Source organism: Leucopleurus acutus (genome assembly GCF_964270905.1).
Source record: "Leucopleurus acutus genome assembly, chromosome: 15".
Lineage (NCBI taxonomy): Eukaryota > Metazoa > Chordata > Mammalia > Artiodactyla > Delphinidae > Leucopleurus > Leucopleurus acutus.
Window position 1 is genome coordinate 13,965,696 of NC_139157.1, and position 20,836 is coordinate 13,986,531.

Below are 20,836 nucleotides of genomic sequence, written 5' to 3' on the forward strand. Positions count from 1 at the left end.
AGCTTTTTCTTTTTTTTTTTTTTTAAGAGTCCATATATTTGTGAGACCATGTGATATTTGTCTTTTTCTGTCTGGCTTATTTCACTTAGAGTAATATCCTCCAGGTTTGTCCGTGTTTTGGGAAATGACAGGATTTCCTTCTTTTTTAAGGCTGAATAATATTCCAAGGTGTGTATTTTTTTTTAATTCTTTCATCTGTGGATGGACACTTAGGTTGTCTCCATACCTTGACTATTGTGAATAACACTGCTATGAACATGAGAGTACAGATATCTCTTCCAGATAATGATTTTGTTTTCTTTGGATAAATACCCAGAAGTGAGATTGCTGGATCATATTGGCAGTTAATTTCTTGAGGAACTTCCATGCTGTTTTCCACAGTGGCTATAGCAGTTTACATTCCTACTGGTATTATTATACTCCTACCTAAATGAGTCATTAGTTCACTTTGGTGACTATTCATTCTGCCACATATTAGTAAGCATTATATTTTTTCTTTAAAGAGAGGACATTTCAGAACCATCATAAATTTCTATTCCATCTGTGACCTTGGTTATTTATTTTAACTGCAATAATAAAATTATAACAAGAAGAACAGAAGGGAAAGTAAAGGATAATAATGGATTGCACCAAAAAAAATTTACCAGCTTATCAATTCATTTATACACATACATCCATGTGACTGAAGACTGGAAAAGAAATGGAAAACATAAATTTATTTTTGGCAAACACATTGCAAAAGAGAGTTGATTATGTTTGCAATTAATGTTTTTCAGGCTACCTTGACTCAGATGTATAGTCAGTGTCAAAGGTACTATCAAGTGTTTCAAGCAGCTAATGACTGGCTTGACGATGCTCACGAAATATTACAGCTGACAGGCAACGGCCTAGATGTGGAGAGTGCAGAGGAAAGTCTCAAAAACCACATGGAATTTTTTAGTACAGAGGATCAGTTCCACAGCAATCTGGAGGAGCTCCAAGGCCTAGTAGCCAACCTGGACCCACTCATCAAGCCAAGTGGAAAAGAGGACTTAGCACAGAAAATGGCCTCCCTGGAAGAGAAAAGCCAGGGGACAATACAGGAGTCACACGTCCAATTAGATCTCTTGCAGAGGTATTGGATTTGTTTTGGTCTTTATATTCTAGTGAAATGGATTTTCACGTGGAAAATAGGAATATATTAATGATATACATTATCGTTCATTCTCTTCTCTTAAGTATCACTAGACATATTGACATCAGAGCTCTGCACAGAGATGTGTGATTTGAAGTTGCTTATTGATGTGTGTTGGATTTTTTCAAGATGTGCAGCTCAGTGGCAGGATTACCAGAAGGCAAGGGAAGAGGTTATTGAATTGATGAATGATGCAGAGAAGAAACTGTCTGAGTTTTCTTTATTGAAGACTTCTTCCAGTCATGAAGCAGAAGAAAAATTGTCAGAACACAAGGTTAGTTTTATTTTTTTTTAATATTCTTTCATTGTAACTGTAATGGGTCTTTGCAATGTGATAGTTCCAGAAACAAGTCAATAAATCTTCATTTCCACCTCGGCTTTTTAAACACAAAAAGGATACATTTAACCACATTTCTTAGCAGTTTTAACTTAATTAAATGCTGTCATCTTTTTAGGATTCCCGTTAGAAATGCATAGCTAGCTTTAAAAAGACACATTCAGAGCAATTTGCTTCTGATAAGATGTGATACAATAGATTTCAGTAAATACTTTCTGGTGTAACTTACATTAGTTCAATTAAAATTCAAAAATTAATAGCTGAGTCTCACTCATATCACAGCAAAATAAGGTAGAATGTGACATACTTAAATATCAAATTCCATTCACTTATATTTTTGCTAGTTTTTAAAAATGGGAGAATGGCATCTCAAGCAGCATGTAAATGTTTGTTTGTAATAAATAAGTTTTCGCCTTACCTCTTTTAAGAAAGCCAAGCCTAACTCAATTACAAATTAAATGTAAAAGTAAGAATTACCAGAGGAAAATAAACATATGTAGGAATATTTCCTTTTGCGGATAAGTTTAGGCTTTACCAAAATCCATAGAGCTTTTGAGAAAAACCATCTCTCCCCTCAACCTCTGTTCCTCTGCCCACCCAGGCTTTAGTGTCAGTAGTTAACTCTTTTCATGAGAAAATTGTGGCCTTAGAGGGTAAAGCTTCAGAACTGGAAAGAACCGGAAATGGCACCAGCAAAGCAACCATAAGCAGGTCGATGACGGCTGTCTGGCAGCGCTGGACACGGCTCCGCGCTGTGGCCCAGGACCAGGAGAAGATACTGGAAGATGCAGTGGATGAGTGGAAGAGCTTTAGCAATAAGGTAATCTCCATTACTGATGGGCTCAAAGTATTGTTTCCTTGCTGATGAGAATGTATTTTGAAAAGTGGTATTTTGCTCCTTTTTTCAAATCGGCCTTATGAAAGTAAAAAGCCTTTTCAAAAAAATCTCTATTTACATTGATATGAAAACCAAATTATGAAATAAAATACATATGCAATGTGCAATTTAGTCCCAAGGCTGGGTCCAGTTATTTTAATAGGAAATAAGCCAAGTAATCACATTTGAAAGGGGGACAAGCCCATTTTGCCCCATTTGTGAGGCTCTTAGTGACACTTTCTTTCCTGGCCCTGAAAAAGTGCAAAACACTTTGTCTTTGCCATGAAATAAGCAGGAATTTAACTCATTTTCCAAATCCTGTTTAATTTAATATCTTCCCTTTTAAGTAGGGTTCAAGTTTTAAGCCACATCTTCCTTTATGACTCAAAGGCACGTATTCATGTTAGCGTAAATATTGAAAAGAGTTTTTCTTTTATCTGTTTAGTAAAAGAAAATTTTTTAACAAAACCTTTTTCTATGTTATGAAATGTCTGATTGCCCTATTATTATTATATATTTTATTTATTTATTTTTGGCCACGCCATGCAGCATGTGGGATCTTAGTTCCCTAACCAGGGATCGAACCCGTGCCCCCTGCATTGGGAGCACAGAGTCTTAGCCATTGGATTGTCAGGGGAGTCCCTGCCCTGATGTTATTTTGAGATTAAATCTTAAAACCCAGAATAATAGCGTGGTCTTTCCTTCCATGTTAAGGAGATTGTTCACATTTTAGTTTCCTGAGATTTAGAGTTGACACCATCATCTTTATCGTGCTCCAATGCATTAGTGTCAGATTTGGCATTTATGGGAATTGCCCTCTTTTTTTCAGTTTATTTACTTTGAACTTCATAGTATGTACATTTGTCATCAGGTTAAAAAAGCCACTGAAACGATTAATAAGCTGCAAGATAAATTACCGGGAAGTTCAGCAGAGAAAGCCTCAAAAGCAGAACTCCTAACTCTTCTTGAATATCATGACACATTCATTCTGGAGCTGGAACAGCAACAGTCGGGCTTACGGATGCTGGAGCAGCAAGCACTGAGCATGCTCCAGGATGGGGCCGAGCTGTCCCCTGGAGAAGAGCTACCCACTGTGCAGGAAATCACGGCAATGCAGGACCAGTGCCTGAAGTAATTATACACCTGCTCTCATTCTCTGCTTCTAAACTTGGCCATGACCCAAAGGGACAAATGTGGTATTAAGAGTCTGGGAGTGCTCCCCCCGACCACCTTACAAATGTGGGGCTCTGTTCCTGTCATCCTTGCTATCTAGTACATATCTAGTCGTATTTAGAAATATAGTAATGAACCAGATGCAGTCTCTGCCTTCAGGTAGTTTATAGTCAAGCAGCAGAGGTAGACAACTAAAGATGCCTTTTAGGTGGAACATGGGAGGGGCACTAAGGGAAATCAAAGCAGAGGCAACTAAACTAGGAGAGGAGTCAAGGAAGGCTTCTCTTCAGAAGGGTGTTTAAGCTAAAGACTAAGCAGGCTTGAGCCAGCCAGTGAGGTGGGAGGAGAGCTCTGCAAACAGGGCAATAACAAGAAAGCGTGGAAGGAAGCATGTCACCTCAGGGGAACTCTTGGGTGATGGGGCGATTCATGAGACATAAAGCTTAAAAGGTAAACAGTTGGGAGCTATTGAGTACTTGGTTTTGATAAATCTTGATAACTCATTGGCTAAATTGGATGACACATAGATTAGAGCAAGGATGATACCAAAGTCCAGGTAAATAATAGTCATTTACTGATAGTGAACTTAGAGAAAGTTAATCTTTTATTTATTTATTTATTTATTTTTGGCTGTGTTGGTTCTTCATTGCTACACACAGGTTTTCTCTAGTTGTGGAAGGCGGGGGGGGGCACTCTTCGTTGCGGTGTGCGGGCTTCTCTTGTTGCAGTGCATGGGCTCAGTAGTTGTGGCGCACAGGCTTAGTTTTTCCGCGGCACGTGGGATCTTCCCGGACCAGGGTTTGAACCTGTGTCCCCTGCGTTGGCAGGTGGATTCTTAACCACTGCATCACCAGGGAAGTCCTGAAAGTTAATCTTCATGATATGTAACCAGCCTGATTCACTTATGGGGCCAGAGAGGAAACGTCACTATGTAATTTAACTCCTGTATTAACTACTATTACTCATACATATCCTACATTCACCCCTTCACTATAGGTGAGTTCAGGATAATCTGACTCCACGTATTTAAATTTTTTTAACCAAATTTATGTCAATTCAAATAAAGACTTAAAATTTGGATGTTGAACATTGTTAATCATAAAATTTCCAAAGTTTGAGTCTTTATTTAAAGACTAGTTTCTAATAGGCACAAATATTCCAGTTACACATTACCTTTAAAGGCTGATGATTCTGCACCATGAGTAGATTTTCAAAGAGGAAATAAATAATCAAACAATCTCCAGGTTACTCTCGACAAGAAAATGAATTGCAGTTTAGTGGCATGGGAGTATGTCAGCTCTCAATTTTCCAGGGATAATTCATTCACTTCACGTGATGTATTTTCTCCTGTTATACTTGAAGAAAACTTAAATGTTACTGAAAATCATCTGGCAGTTTGGGGGAAGTGTCTTTACTTGGAAAAGATAGGCGGCTTCACTTTTTTAATGTCTGTTTTTGACAATTTGATGTCATGTATTGGGGGGGTTCCTTTCGTTTCAATCCACATCTGCTTTCTCCCTTTATTGTATCTAAAGTATACAGGAGAAAGTGAAGAAGAACAGAAAGGTGTTAAGGCAGGAGCTGAAGGAGCGAGAAGTGGTGGAGACCCACATCAATTCTGTAAAATCTTGGGTTCAGGAAACGAAGGAGTATTTGGGGAATCCAACAATAGAAATAGATGCTCAACTTGAAGAACTTAAGGTACGAAACTCATTCCCTAGACCCATCATGTTAAAAAATTGTCCTGCTTTTAATCAAATGTATCTGTTTATATTCAATGAAATAATTGAATTAAAAATTTTTAGAAATGTTTTATAAACATTTATGTACATTTGTCATCAGGTTATAAAAGCCACTGAAATTATTAATAAGCTGCAAGATAAATTACTGGGAAGTTCAGCAGAGAACTTCCCAGTAACTTACAGAAAACTAAAAGTTTTCTATAAGACTTTTAGTATTATTTCATTGGGCTTTCTTTTGTTCTGTATAAAGTGGACATGCTTCTTATTGAGACTAAAGAAAATTTTGCTTTTTGTAAATGGGTTTCTCTAATTCCACACAATCATATTTTGAGGAACAGTACATAGCCTTGTCTCTGTACCCATAGAAATTAATTTCCTTATCAGGCTCCCAGAAATTTCTTATGTTGGTCTTTTCTTCAGATTCTCCTAACAGAAGCCACAAATCACCGACAGAACATTGAGAAAATGGCTGAAGAACAGAAGAATAAGTATCTTGGTCTTTATACTATATTACCTTCTGAACTCTCTCTTCAGCTAGCTGAAGTGGCCTTGGACCTAGGAACTATCCACGATCAGGTAAACCTACGGTCAAGAAAGAGTACTTTTCCACTCTTTTATAGACTCAGTACTCTTGTATGAGAGTTTGTGATTTTCACAATCCTGTCTTCATGGAAACAGAGTTAAAAAAAAAAGATCAGTATAAAATAATAATATTAAATTCGAGGTCTTATTCATAGACAATAAGCATATGAGAAGATATTAGATGTGAACAATACTGTCAAACATTAAAGATAATTTATCTGCTTCCAAAAGGAAATTACTCAGAGAAACAAAGATACATTTCATGTATTCAACAAGTATGTATAGAGTATCCAGAGTCTGCCAGGCACTCTTCTTTTGTTGTTTCAGTTCAGTAAGAAGTAGTAGGTGAAGATATTTGAAAAAAGGGAAAATCGGAGTTAAAAAAATAAGGTAAAACCAGGAATGAGGTTTCTACCCCAAATGCATGCTATAGGGTCCCGTATTGTGTCTAGAGGAAGTCTTATCAGTCTAACTCTAACTTCCAAATAACTAAGGAAAGGAATATGTATAATTTTTTTTTTTTTTTTTTTTTTTTTGCTGTACATGGGCGTCTCACTGTTGTGGCCTCTCCCGTTGCGGAGCACAGGCTCCGGACGCGCAGGCTCAGCAGCCATGGCTCACGGGCCCAGCCGCTCCACGGCATGTGGGATCTTCCCGGACCGGGGCACGAACCCGTGTCCCCTACATCGGCAGGGGGACTCTCAACCACTGCACCACCAGGGAAGCCAGGAATGTGTATAAATTTTAAAACAAACCTTTTTTTTTTTTTAATTTAACAAATTGCTACATAGCCATTCATAGTACTGAGATCAGAGGGATATTTCTATCTTAACTCCTAGTAAAGAACATACACTTTCATGTAGGGAAAATAGCTTCAGTAGCATTTGTATGGAAACATAATGGGTTTTAGGACCTTCTTGGTGGCCTAACACTAAAGCAGTTTAGTTAAAACTGGTCTACAGAAGATAAAGGGAGGATAATTCTAAACTAATAGATGAAATGGAAAGTAGTATTGCATTGTAGAAACTATAAAACTATAAAATTCATGTAAGTGTGCTGTACCTTTTAGACTCTCCAGTGTATGATGCAAAGTGTTTAAAAATTTTCATCAAAGTCTAATTCTACTGCATCATACTATTGACCTAAACTAAAATATTATTTTTTATTTTAAGTATTAAAATACTAATTTTATACTAATATTTTACAGTATTACTTATTTGGTTTTTCTTCTTAGACATTGGAAGGTCTTTTGGGAAGGATGACTTGGCGAGTTCAGATCTTAAAAAACGAAGTTCAAATTTCAGGTTTTTTACCTCTGGATAAATTTCCCTATAATAGAGTTATTCACATGCATTCCATTTACGTTAGCGCTCAACTCAAAATAATGAAGTCGAAAAAAGTACTCTTTTAATGGTGTATTTCCTCACTACTAAGGAGATTTGATTTGCTATTTTTATATATTACAAAATGATCAGCACAATAAATCTAGTTAGCATTCAAAACCATACATAGTTATAAAAATTTTTTTTCTTGTGATGAAAACTTTTAAGAAGTACTCTCTTAGCAACCTTCAAGTATGCAATAAAGATTGTTAACTATAGTCACCATGCCATACATTACATCTGCATCACTTAAAGAGATTTCTTTAAGGCCTTTCATTTATACAAAGAAAATATTTCTTTACCATCTTCCCTTCAACATTTTATTATAAGCAAAATATGAATGTTATCATATCAAATCAAAGCCATTAGAAACTTGTAAATATTAACTGTGATTTTTCATTTTCCTTTCCATTGGACATGTTCTGTGCTTTTTTGTCATACTGTACAGAGGTAATTGGAAGTTAGAAAAAGAGTTAACAGATCATTAACAGCTACTTATGAAAAGGTGCATGGACACAAATCTGTGTGCCTCCAGTTATCTGGAATCGTTTTCCATTTTATGAAGAAAAAGGCTCAGAAGAGTTTGTATGTTTAGGGTCACAGAGTTAGTAAGTGGAGAAGATAGAGTTCAAACTCAGCTATCTGCACTGCTTCCTGTAAACATCTGATGAGTGAATCACTGTACATGCATTGCTTGTTCCTTTGCTGAAATAGCAGCAGAAAGAGGTGCAGTTAATACGTAAAATGGCGGGAAGTAAGGCTGCAGGGAAAACCATGAGCGTTTGTAATTGCACGTGGCTGGCTTGTTGAGGTACTTCGATGCCAGAGCAGTGTTGATGACCTAGAGTGCCTCTTGGCAATATCTGAAGATGGAGATATATATTAGTATTAATTATCCAATTTTTTACCATGGTTGATTTTGCTGTTCTCATTGATTATTTAGATCCAGGACAAAATAAAAGAAGTTGAACAGAGCAAGGCCATGAGTCAGGAATTCAGCCAGCAAATTCAGAAGATAGCCAAAGATCTCACAACTATTCTAACCAAGCTGAGAGCAAAGACAGATAATTTAGTTCAAGCTATAACTGACCAAAAGGTAAGGAAGGAGAAGTGGAAATATAAGGGGGGCTATTGAATGAATTAAATATTCTGAGTGCATTAGTTTATTTTGAAGATACAGGAAAAAAAAAAAAAAGCTTCCTTGATTAGCAGGCTTCATGAAAACCAGAGAGTAAAGGCAGGCAGTAAAGAAATTTTGTAAATACAATAATATAGAGCTACTTATATCGTATAATTTATTATCACAGTTAAACTGTATTCATAAATATACATGCATATGTAGTGTCAAAGGACTAAATGATGGTTTAGGATTACAAGTATATAAATTTCAAAATGAAGGATGTTCTTGGTAGTTAAATCCCTGTTCTCATTTTGCCAATGAGTAAAGGTAATCCTTTTTGGGTGGGACAGAAGGAAAATTTTAGCTCTCTCAGCCTCGTAGGAAATAAACACCAGGGCTACAAAACATCCTGCTCTGCCTTTTCAACTGAAGACACAGAAATGAACCGATCATAGTTGAATTATTCTTACATATTTGGCTTTTACAAAAATCATTTAAAATATAATCCTTCTGATTCTGGAAAATCTGGAGAAATTTATTATCTATAGTCTAACGTTCTTCCCTTTTGATGACCATCCAGGTGCTAGGAAAGGAATTAGATGTCTGTAACTTAAAATTAATGGACCTAGATGAAGCAGTACAAAAATTCTCAGAACAGAATGGCCAACTGGGTAAACCACTGGCCAAGAAGATTGGAAAACTGACTGAACTTCACCAGCAGGCCATTAGACAGGCCAATAACCGGCTCTCTAAGCTCAGCCAGGTATGTTTTCCCAGCCGGTAATCAACATTCTCTAAAGCCAAAATTCAATTTTCTATTCTTTGCTTTTAAAAATAAGTGAAAAGATAATATGGACGGTGATGAGAGTAAGTTAAATGTAGCTTATTTCATACCATGCCTGTGTTCCTAAAATTGACATGTAAACCTGACTTTATTTTATATCAAACCATATAATAAATTTATTGACAAAGGTGTTCCTATAAATGGACTTTTATAAATAAGTAAATATATATGTATGTATGTTTGCCTTTACTTAATTGGTTCAGGTCACACATCATCATAATTGTTGAGCATAGACTGAACTTTTGCAAATAGATTATGTTTCTTTCTGTAATCAGGGATGAGTTAAATCAGAATTTGCAACCAATAAATTATAATATTGAAACCTATAATCCCCACCTACCACCTCCTTACTCAGTGAGGGTAGAGTAGGAAAGGAGGGAGAGAGAAGAGCTAGGTAGAGGAATAAGAGATAAGAATGGAGAATTTTTAAAAAGATTATTCAAGCATAGTAAGAACTTGGACTTTATCCTAAAGTCACTGGGAAGTCCTTAATAGATGTTCAATAAGGAAATAATTTTTCATGATACCTTTAGATATCACAGATATCATAATGATCAGTTCCTAGGATTATTGTATCCAAAGAGAGACCGAAGACTGATTTCTAGCTCACGAAGCAGAGTTTACATTTGTTATCTGAATGTTAATGATTTTTCAGGCAGCATCCCATTTAGAAGAATACAATGAAATGCTGGAGACAATTCTGAAGTGGATTGAGAAAGCTAAAGTCTCAGTACATGGAAAGATTGCATGGAATTCTGCAAGCCAGCTTCGGGAACAATACATTTCACATCAGGTAACTTTGGGAAAATAGTTTTCAAAGAGTAACTAAGAGAGTGCTTTGATTTAACTGGCTAGGCTGACAGAAAATTTAGAGGACCATGACGTAAAATTATTTCAGGTGCCAGGAAAAAAGAAAGGTAAGGTAGCCCTAACAACTTGTCCAGGGGATTGAAAGAAAGTAGCTACCCATGAGATTTCATAAGACCATATATATAAATAAATATCCTCCTCTGTCTCCCCTAGACTTTCCATTTCCCAAGACCAAAAATAATCATCCAGATTATTATTATTACTCTTTTTTTTTTGCAGCTTCTTTGAAATAATTGTATGCAGGAATATGGTGGGAAATTCTTCCCCAGGAAGAGCTGTAGGGACAGGTGGAAAGATTATAGCCTCCAGACTCAGACTGACGGGGTAAACCAAGTTCTGACATTTAGAGCTGTGTAATTTGGAGGAAACTACTCTGCCTCTCAGAATTCAATCTTATCAGTAAGATGGAGATGTAAATGATATTCATACTGCAGAGTTATCATGAAGATCAAATGGTTTAACATATGTGCCGTCATCAAGCACAGTCCCTGGCACATGGGTCCTCAGTCAGAGCCTCAATCTCATGCCTCTTCCTTCCAGCCCTTCTGCCTGGTCACAGTGGGCTGACCTCCCGCAGGAAGTAGGGGTCAGCTGGGAATGAGTCCACACCACATGGGGGCCGCATTACTTCATTTCCTCTGAAGTTTTCTCTCGACCGTATCATCCAGGAAATTATTTCATCCCTTTATAATTTAGGCTTGAATTAGATACAGATATCTAATAGCCAGTTATCTTGCAGTCAAATACAAAGTGGTCTTTAAGTTACATGAGTATCCTCAAGTATTTTAGATTTTCTCTCTTTTATTCTGATTTATGTATATTCATGTCTTTTAAATGCATCCCCTTTTCCAATTCCAGTTGACAGGGTTCTAGATCAAAGCCTCATTTTCTCCTTCTTGGAATGCTTTAACAGGTTCCTAATTGGTTTCCCTGTATTTATCTTTCTTCTCTAATCAATCCTGCACACTCCTCCCAAGAAATCTTTCTTAAACAACTACAGAGTTGTTCTGCCTGACGTTATGCGTTATACATTAACAGACAAGAATTAAGTTACAATTGGTTGTAAACAATGAAAAAATATTCATTAGAAATCTAGAAATGCAAATTTAAAAGAGAGAGAGCATTTTAATTATCAAGTTAACAGTATTTTTTAAAGTTCATATTTAAAGAAGTGAGAGCTATCAAACACTGCTGGTAACTGCTGGTAACTTGGTTAAATCTCTTTGAAAAACAATAGGAAATGTATCATGATCAAAAGAACATTACTACTCTGTAACCTGAAATGTAGGAAATATTTTATATGAGTATTAATGACTATACTGGAATTTTAAAGAAAACTTAAATGTCAGAGTTTTCTGAGTAAATTTTTGGATTTCATAAACTATAATGTACTCTTTAAAATGACCAAGAAGGTAGTTTTTTGTTTTGGTTTTGTTTTTTTTAAAATAGCTCCAGCTCTCATTCATTTATGTATTCAATAATCATTTATAGAGTGCTTTCCAAGGCTAGGAATTTTGTTAGGCATTTGAAACACAAAGGATGTTCCCTGCCTCTGCCCCCGGGAGTTGATAATTAAAGGGAGAAAGGAGATAGACACATCTAGACAATTACGATGCAGTGGGATAAGTGCAGGGATTGAGAGCCCAAGATGCTGAAGGAACTCATGGGAGGGTACCCAACCCAGACTGCCCAGGATTTGAGAAGATTAAGGAAGGAAGAGGTGATTCTGAGCTGAATCCTGAAAGACATGCAGCCTACTTGTCGTGGAGTTTTAGGCAAAACCGCATGTTGAAATCCCGGCAGTAGGAGTGAGGGGTGCTCTAGCTGGTGCGCTGGGGAGGAGGTCTGCAGAGAGCTGGAAAGAGGGAGAAGACAAAGACAGATCATGGAAGCCTGTTAAGAACTTGGCCTCTTTCTCCTGAAGTCACTCTAAGCCTTGGACAGATGTTCTGCAGGCAAGTGACAAGCTCAGACTTACAGTTTAAGAAAGATGACTTAGAAGCCTGTGGAAAACAGATGGATGAAGGTGTGACAACTAGAAGGTGGTCTCAGTATTCCAGTAGACAATGACAAGGCCTCTCTTTGGAGGCTGAGAGAGGACAAAAATCAAGGGGTATTACCCAGCAAGAACTCTGGACTTGGAGGCTGTTGGGTATGGCTGAAAGAGAGGGAGGATCCAAGCATGGTTCCCAGGTGTTTTTTTTTTTTTTTTTTTTTTTGCGGTACGCGGGCCTCTATTGTTGTGGCCTCTCCCGTTGTGGAGCACAGGCTCCGGACGCGCAGGCTCAGTGGCCATGGCTCACGGGCCCAGCCGCTCCGCGGCATGTGGGATCTTCCCGGACCGGGGCACAAACCCGTGTCCCCTGCATCGGCAGGCGGACTCTCAACCACTGCGCCACCAGGGAAGCCCCCCAGGTGTTTTTGACTTGGGCAGTTCAGTGGGTTGAGTGCGTTGAGGGACACAGGAGGACAGATGTCAGGTATTGGTGGTGACCTCACACAGACATTCAGGAGGAAACTCAGCCTGTCACACACCGTTCTGGGGAGTTCTCCCGTGCCTGACTTTATCCAAAAACAACATAGCGAGAGAAAATGCATGTGTTCTAATATCAGGTGAAAAAGATGGAAAATTGTAGGTATGTTATGATCTCAATTACCTAAAATTATACCCAAACTGAACAGCAGTTATTGCTTAAAGTTATCTCTGGGATATGGGATTATGGACTATTTTATCTTCTTTATTTTTCAGTATTTTCTAAGCTTTATAATATATATAATATATAATATGTTATATAATATATAATATGTTATATAATATATGTATTTGACATTTATTGTGAGAAAAAAGATGTACTTTATTTTTTAAAATAAGAATCTATTGCCTAAGAGTAATGTCCCATCTCTCATTTTGCGTCTTTACACATCACACATCCCAGGAACTGCACATTTTGTGCTCACTCACCTATGTGCCTTTGCTTATTATTCTGTCCCCTCAGCATAAAATGTCTTTCCTTTTCCTCCCCATCTGTCAATACAAACATTCTTCTGACTCAGCTCAAATGTGACTCTCCCAGGAAGCCTTCTCTCAACCCTCCTGCAAGCAGTAGCACATCTCATTTCTGGCATCCTTAACCCTTTCTTCTTTCACTCTGCTTATAAAATGCATATTACATGCTTCTTATTCTGTTGATGTTGTTATTAGTCCCCAGAGATGATACTATCTTGAATGACAAGGGCTTTGTTTTATGCCAAGTTGTTTCTACCCCTTTGTCTCACTTAAAGCAAGTGTTTGTGATGCTCTTGTCTTATTTTCATTTGTTAGATCCATATATGCTTAGGTCTTAGATACAGAATATGAGACCTGAAAAGCATCGCTTTAGTTTGAATATGAGAAAAGGGGGGCCAGTGACCTGATGAAGATACCCAATGCGTCAGAGCATCACCACTGTTGGCAGTACTCACATCCTGACCCTCACCAGGGAGCCGCTTGGGGTGGCAGTTGCAGCAGTAGCCTTATGGTCCAACACAGGTGGCCTCAACAAATTGTTTACAGCTCCTGAAATTTGATTTCTTTTTGAAAAGGGGGTAACAGGAAGTGGGGAGCAGGCACAGGGCTGTGAAGGTTAAACACAGTAAGACACACGACCTACACAATGTGCATGGAAAATGTGAATTACGTCTCCTTACTCCCTCCCCAGTCTGATGGTCTTTAAACCACACCGTATTGATTACCCATACCTCTCTGCCTACTTGTCAATGTCGTGAACATTGATAATTCACTCTAGACCATGCTAGAAGAATCTGAAGAGATTTACAACAATCTGGAAGTGATGACTGAGAAATTACAGTACCTCAATAGCGTATACCACACGGAAAAAATGTCTCAGCAAGTAGCAGACCTGGGACGGGAGACTGAGGGGCTGCGGCAGATGATCAGAATTCATTTGCAGAATCTCCACGATGCTGCCAAGGTAAAACATAAATGTTTTCTTTAAAAAAAAAGTAATTTAAATGGAAAAGTCTATCATTAAAAAAACAATCGTGGTTGTATATCAAACGTAGAGTGCTTACCTCTGATGAGCCTTCTTGACTGTGATGGTTATGGTCGTGTGTCTGACTCACAGTGACGCCAAACAACACCTAAACATCGGAGTTTGGAGCAGAGAAAGATTTGGGCCATGCAAGGAGACGGGTGGCTCATGCCCCACAAAACCCCAAACCCTTTGCAGGGTTTCAGCAAAGCATTTTTAAGTCCGGGAGAGGGAGAGGGGCTTCACAGCATGTGATCAGCTTGTGCCCAGTTCTCTGACTGGTTGAGGTAACAGGGAGATGTCACAGGGCTTAACAGTATCAGTCCTTAAGCTCCAGGAGGCCTGGGGCTGTGAGCCCCCGGTCATCAAGTAATTAACATCTTCTATCTGGTGGGGGCTTTTCAGCTCCGTTAAACAGCTCAGGAAACGTGCATGAGATACTGTTATCTGGGTACTTCAGAGAGGAGCTCAAGCAGAGGGTATTGGGGAGGGGGTTTGCCCCAGAAGGCCTTATAGGGTCCTGCCTGGTTACATGATGCTATTCTCCACCTATGACTTTGGACTTCAAGTGCTTATACATCGACATTAACATCGCTCTTACTCTGCAGGATATGAAAAAATTTGAAACAGAGCTCAGAAACTTACAAGTTGCTTTGGAGCAAGCCCAGACAGCACTGACTTCTCCAGAAGTTGGACGTCTTAGTCTCAAGGAGCAACTCTCTCACCGACAGGCAAGCAAAAATAATTCAGGGGAAATGGGTAGGGAGCTATATTTCTGAAAAAGAAAGGATAGTTAGGAAAAGTAATTTCTAAACTCTGTTTTAGTCTGAGCACTGTATGCATGATTTAAAAAAATACCTGGGAAAATTTTTATAACTTGGGACAGAGCTGTAATTTAGTAAATGTCTCTTGCTTATGAAATAAACCATTAAAACATAAAATATTTCAGAATATACATTTTAAATGGAAAATGTATATTTTATGTATACATCTATTTTATGTAAATAAATAAATTATCAAATTTGTATAAGGTATAAAATTTTAAAACATAAAATATGAACTGGCACTTTCAGCGTTTGCTCTCTGAGATGGAGTCACTCAAGCCAAAAGTCCACGCGGTGCAGAGGAGCCAGAGCGCGCTCCGGATCCCCGAGGACGTTGTCACCAGCTTGCCGCTGTGCCACGCAGCTCTGCGCCTGCAGGAGGGGGCCAGCCGGCTCCAGCACACAGCCATCCAGCAGTGCAACATCATGCAGGCACGTGCAGCGGGGCCAGCCGGCGTCTGCAGGCGGTCCCCACGCCACCCACAGAGCAGCACCAGATGAGTCATGGGCTGCTTTTCTTAGCATTTGCGTGGGCTCAACCATCAAAACACATCCAGAGTGTTAACTCAGACAGCTTGTTGTGGTTATATAAAATAAGGACATGAGATGCTATCATTTGGATCATCCACAAAAGCCTGGGGAAAGCTCTATTAAAAATATCCTTTGGTGAAAACTATCTTTTAGCAATTATTTTTTTTATAAAGAACAACTTAATGAAGGTTAATTTTTGTATTCAATCATAGATTTTTATCTCATTATTCATCTGAAAATTATCTAGAACTTTGTAATAAGACTTTACTGCTAGGGTATATTACAGAATTTTTTTTCTTTTTTTATATTTCAGCTTATTGATACATTTTATTGCCTGAGAAGGACATCCAACTATAACTCTTAGTCTTTTCCCCTAATAAGAGAACAATTATTTACTAGGAAGAAATGACACTATTTATCTCTTATCTACTTTCAACTGATATTTTACCTACTTTATCCAAAAATTGTATACATGTTCTCTCATTAAACCACTAATGGTCTATTTGGTCAACTCTACTTACATTATCTTGTAATTTTTTAGACAGTAAATTTCTGAGGGTAGAAGTCATGCTTCATTCTTTTTTTTTGCGGTACGCGGACCTCTCACTGCTGCGGCCTCTCCCGTGGCGGAGCACAGGCTCCGGACGCGCAGGCTCAGCGACCATGGCTCACGGGCCCAGCCACTCTGCGGCATGTGGGATCTTCCCGGACCGGGGCACGAACCCGTGTCCCCTGCATCGGCAGGCAGACTCTCAACCACTGCGCCACCAGGGAAGCCCCCCATGCTTCATTCATTTTTATATCCCCTATTCCAGCACTTAGCTGAGTGCCTTACATATATATTTAGTATTTCTTTGATGGAAAAATGAAGTAATCATGTTTTTCGTACCACTTTCTACCATGTTCTAGACCATGACATTGCTGTCTTTAGGACAATACGGAGGAGAAAGAGGATCTAGCCACTTAACTATTTTCAGACCATCAATAATCTTGCCAAAATGTTTTAGAGAGAAGGCTCTGAAATATCATGTAGGAATTTTCCCCATCATTTCTTTGTTCCCTTGACACATGGGTAAATAGGAGTTAGCACCAGAGTTTGGCACATAGCAGCACAGAAGCACTTACACAGTTATTGACATAGACAGATAATTGTCTTTTTTTTTTTTTCTTTCAAAGGAGGCTGTGGTGCAATATGAACAATACGAGCAAGAGATGCAGCACCTCCAGGAGCTCATAGAAGGAGCTCACAGAGAGATTGAGGATAAGCCTGTGGCCACCAGCGACATCCAGGAGCTGCAAGCCCAGATTTCCCGGCACGAGGTATGACGAGCCGAGTTCAAGGGCAGGACACTGGCTTGGTGAGGATATGTGATTGGTTTCCAGCGGACGAAAGAGAAAGGTCTTCCCTGTCCAGGGCATAATGTGTTGGGTTTTTGGAGAGCCTCTTTGACTCTCTTTACATTTTGAGGGCTATTTCTGCTGATACTTTCCAAGACCCAGTAGCATGCGTCTTCCCCTTGATTCCAGAACCTCTTGACCCGGCATTCATGACATATCTCCAGCACGACCCACCGACTGCCTCCTGCAGAATTCTCACAGTTCATACACCAAAACACACTGTACTCCCTGTCTTTACAAACTGCAAGGAACAGCAGTGCTCAAAGTCTTGCTGCTTTGATGGTCCTCTTTTAAAAGAAGGGGTATTTCTTGTTAAAAAGAAAATCATTTGCTCTTTCACATATAGGTCACTTCACCTGCTTTTACCAGAATCATGTTGTTTGTTTTGTGGGTTTCCAGATTATGCCTGTTAGCATCTTCCCCATTTTCAAATGCACCTCCTTCTTTGTACCTTTGGAATCATTATGACCTTAGGACTTGGACACCCCTTGTGCAGACCTGGTCTCAGAGATCATACAAGGAGCTTGAGTGTTCCAGCTCCTTGACAGTTAGTGAATTTCCTCTCCTGAGCCGTCAAACCCTATATAGATCACATTTACTCTTTCCTTGGGGGCTGGCTCCCAGCATCATGAATTTTGGAAGGTGACTGGGGGGTGGGGTGGGGTGTGTCTTATTTCTCTGTGCCAAGGACAGACATTCAGTTTTTCCTTCCGTCTGCTCTATTTTAACTTCGTTGTCATAAGAACAACAGTTTTTCCAAACCAAATAGCATAGTAAGATTCCCAAAAGATTCAACTGTCGCATTTTTTTTTTAATTTTTATTTTATATTGGAGCATAGTTGATTAACAATGTTGTGTTAGTGTCAGGTGTAAGGTTGGGAAATCTTACTTCCCCCCTTTCCAAATGCCGTTCTCTAGTTTCTTGTCACAGCCAGTGAGTGCATCCAACACTTAACATTTGCATATGCTTTACAAGTAATGTAAATAAATACCCCACCTACATTTACTTCTACACGTAGATAATCATCTGTGTTAACTATTCATTTCTCTTCTGCCACTAAAGCAGTTAAATGAAAAGATGTTTCGCAACTATTTGAAACACTGTTTATATGTCATACATTAGACTGTATACTACAAATTTATTTTGAAACTACTTTTAATCCCATTTTGTAAGACCCAGAATTTTGTTGTAACAACTTTTCAGTCACAGCACAGAAAATATGTTTTTAAAAATCTATCTGGAATAACAATAATTATCATTGTTGCTGTGGTTGCTTTTTTGTTTGTTTTATGTTTTTTAAAACAATTCACAAAGTTTTTGGAGTATCTTTTACAACAACCCTGTGAGGTAATAATTTTTGTGTGTGTATCATCTCCATGTTACCGATGAGAAAACAAAAACGGATTTTTTAGAATGACCTCCAGATCTTCCAGATCTAGTAACTGATAGAAACCAGATTCTAATCTACTACCTTTGGGGACTTCCCTGGCGGTTCAGTGGTTAAGACTCCGAGGTTCCACTGCAGGGGGCATGGGTTCGATCCCTGGACAGGGAACTAAGATCACACATAAAAGAAAAGAATGATGGTCCAGGAGAATAAACGACTTGCCCAAGATCGTTACAGAGCCGGCTCTCAGCAGACTCAGCCATAGACTGTCCTCTGGCTGCTGTCCAGTGATCTGTTCATTTCGTCACATTTTCTCCTCCCATTTCTAAACATTAGTGTAGATGTGTTAGTTTCGTCATGTGATTTAGATTCCATTTTCTTTTTTGTTCTTTTTTTTTTTTTTTGCGGTACGCGGGCCTCTCACTGTTGTGGCCTCTCCTGTTGCGGAGCACAGGCTCTGGATGCGCAGGCTCAGCGGCCATGGCTCACGGGTCCAGCCGCTCCGCGGCATGTGGGATCCTCCCGGACCAGGGCACGAACCCGCGTCCCCTGCATGGGCATGTGGACTCCCAACCACTGCGCCACCAGGGAAGCCCTCCATTTTCATATTTAAAATGAAGTAGTCCTGTGTGAGGCTCATTGTATGTGTAAAACAAACACAGGAAGGAAAGTGCTGCATGGGGAAAGCCTGATTCATAACATAGAATTTTGGAAGAATGTTTTTTCCTGTATTTTCTGTCTGCTTTTAATGGAATTTAATCTTGAGGTGAGGCTAGTTTCCATATGGATAACTTAAACTCATTGTTCATTTCTAAGGAATTTGCATTTTTTTCTTGTAATTTTTCAAATGTTGCATTTAATTTGAAAAAACCTTATCCTGTCACTTTTAAATGATAGGAGAGAATACTCAGAGCTCTTCGCTTTCCACATGGCGCAGAAGGCCAGCTCCTGTACCTGAAATTCCCACCTGTACACTCATCCTTTGTAATCATTTTCAGAAATACTCAGTAAAAACTAAAAATACGTATGCTTCCTGAGACTGGGGAACACATTAACCCCCTTAGTGCTCCATTTTGATTTAGCAAATTTGACCACTAAGCCACAAAGTTCATGGGATATAGGCAGGTTTATTCTTACAGAAGAAAGTTATTGAGAGATGTTTCTCCAAGGGGATCACATGAACTAACCATGAAATGCAGATTCTCAGAAGCCTAGTAAATTGAAAACTTTTGAAGCCTGGACCAGTATTGCATTTCTAACAAACAACTCAGATGAGTTTTTTTTTTTTTTTAATATTGCTACTAGTGTTTTATTTATTTTTAAATTTTTTTGGCTATGCCGAGCAACATGTGGGATCTTAGTTCCCCGACCAGGGATTGAACCTGCGTCCCCTGCATTGGAAGCACGAAGTCTTAACCATTGGACTGCCAGGGAAGTCCCCTAGATGAGTTTTATATACAATAACTTGAGAACATCGATTTAGGAAATGGGCGTTTGCTGTCAGCATGCTGGGCAGGGTACTGCAGTAGGGGCCGTGACCATCCACGTAGGCACAAAGGATGGGAGGCCTAAGACTAACTCCACTTCACACAGAGGCTTCAGATCTACCAGACAGGGCAAGCCATGGTAAGGAGGCTTAGTGATTTGTCCTATGAAAACATAGAATTCAAGGAGTCCGGTGCGCTGGTAGATGACTTCCATGTGTACACGTTTACCAGTTATTATAGAGTACTCATGTGTTAGGCACTAGACCAGATGTGGTAAATAGCTATTTAATCACTATTATAAAAATCCTATTAGGTTTAACTAAGTAAGTATCTGTAACAGTGAAAAGTAAAGAACTGATGATTTCTACTTTTTGTGTGTGTGTGTGTGTGGTATGCGGGCCTCTCACTGTTGTGGCCTCTCCCATTGCGTAGCACAGGCTCCGGACGCACAGGCCCAGCGGCCATGGCTCACGGGCCCAGCCGCTCCGCGGCATGTGGGATCTTCCCGGACCTGGGCACGAACCCGTGTCCCCTGCATTAGCAGATGGACTCTCAACCACTGCACCACCAGGGAAACCCATGATTTCTACTTTTTAAATCCTTGCTTAAAAAATTCCTGTACTTCTGTACTAGAAAGAAGACAGGATGCTGGCTGAGTTCTGCTGGACTGCTTTCCCTTCCACCCACCCAGTCAGCTTTGGTTGGGAGGGGAGAAACAAAATGACAACAATAGCAAAATGGTATGTGTGTACATATACACATACGCATGTACATATACATGCATGTATCATTTTGCTCTTGTCATTTTGTTTGTTTCTGGACTTCAGGTTCAAAGCTCTAGTTTGAGTGTGTATACACACATTATCATTTTAAAGACTTACAAAGGGCTTCCCTGGTGGTGCAGTAGTTGGGAGTCCGCCTGCCGATGCAGGGGACACGGGTTCATGCCCCGGTCCGGGAAGATTCCACATGCTGTGGAGCGGCTGGGCTCGTGAGCCATGGCCGCTGAGCCTGCGCGTCCGGAGCCTGTGCTCCACAACGGGAGAGGCCACAACAGTGAGAGGCCCGCGTAACAC

At 39.4% G+C, this 20,836-nt stretch overlaps 1 protein-coding gene across 4 annotated transcripts in view; it reads left to right on the plus strand.

Annotated features, from left to right (window-relative positions):
- SYNE1 (spectrin repeat containing nuclear envelope protein 1) overlaps window positions 1-20,836 on the plus strand; it is a 464,341-nt gene that overhangs the window by 262,671 nt on the left and 180,834 nt on the right. For 3 of the 4 annotated variants that reach the window (XM_082855882.1, XM_082855883.1, XM_082855884.1), the window contains exon 1: window positions 16,213-16,807. In XM_082855882.1, the coding sequence (XP_082712008.1) occupies window positions 16,700-16,807 (108 nt within the window). In that variant the 5' untranslated portion in view covers window positions 16,213-16,699. Of the gene's footprint in view, window positions 1-776; window positions 1,115-1,303; window positions 1,449-2,112; window positions 2,332-3,259; window positions 3,520-5,096; window positions 5,263-5,723; window positions 5,880-8,210; window positions 8,364-8,967; window positions 9,151-9,886; window positions 10,025-13,886; window positions 14,073-14,740; window positions 14,864-15,205; window positions 15,389-16,212; window positions 16,808-20,836 lie in introns of those variants that run through there. The other variant, XM_082855887.1, reaches the window with a different exon arrangement.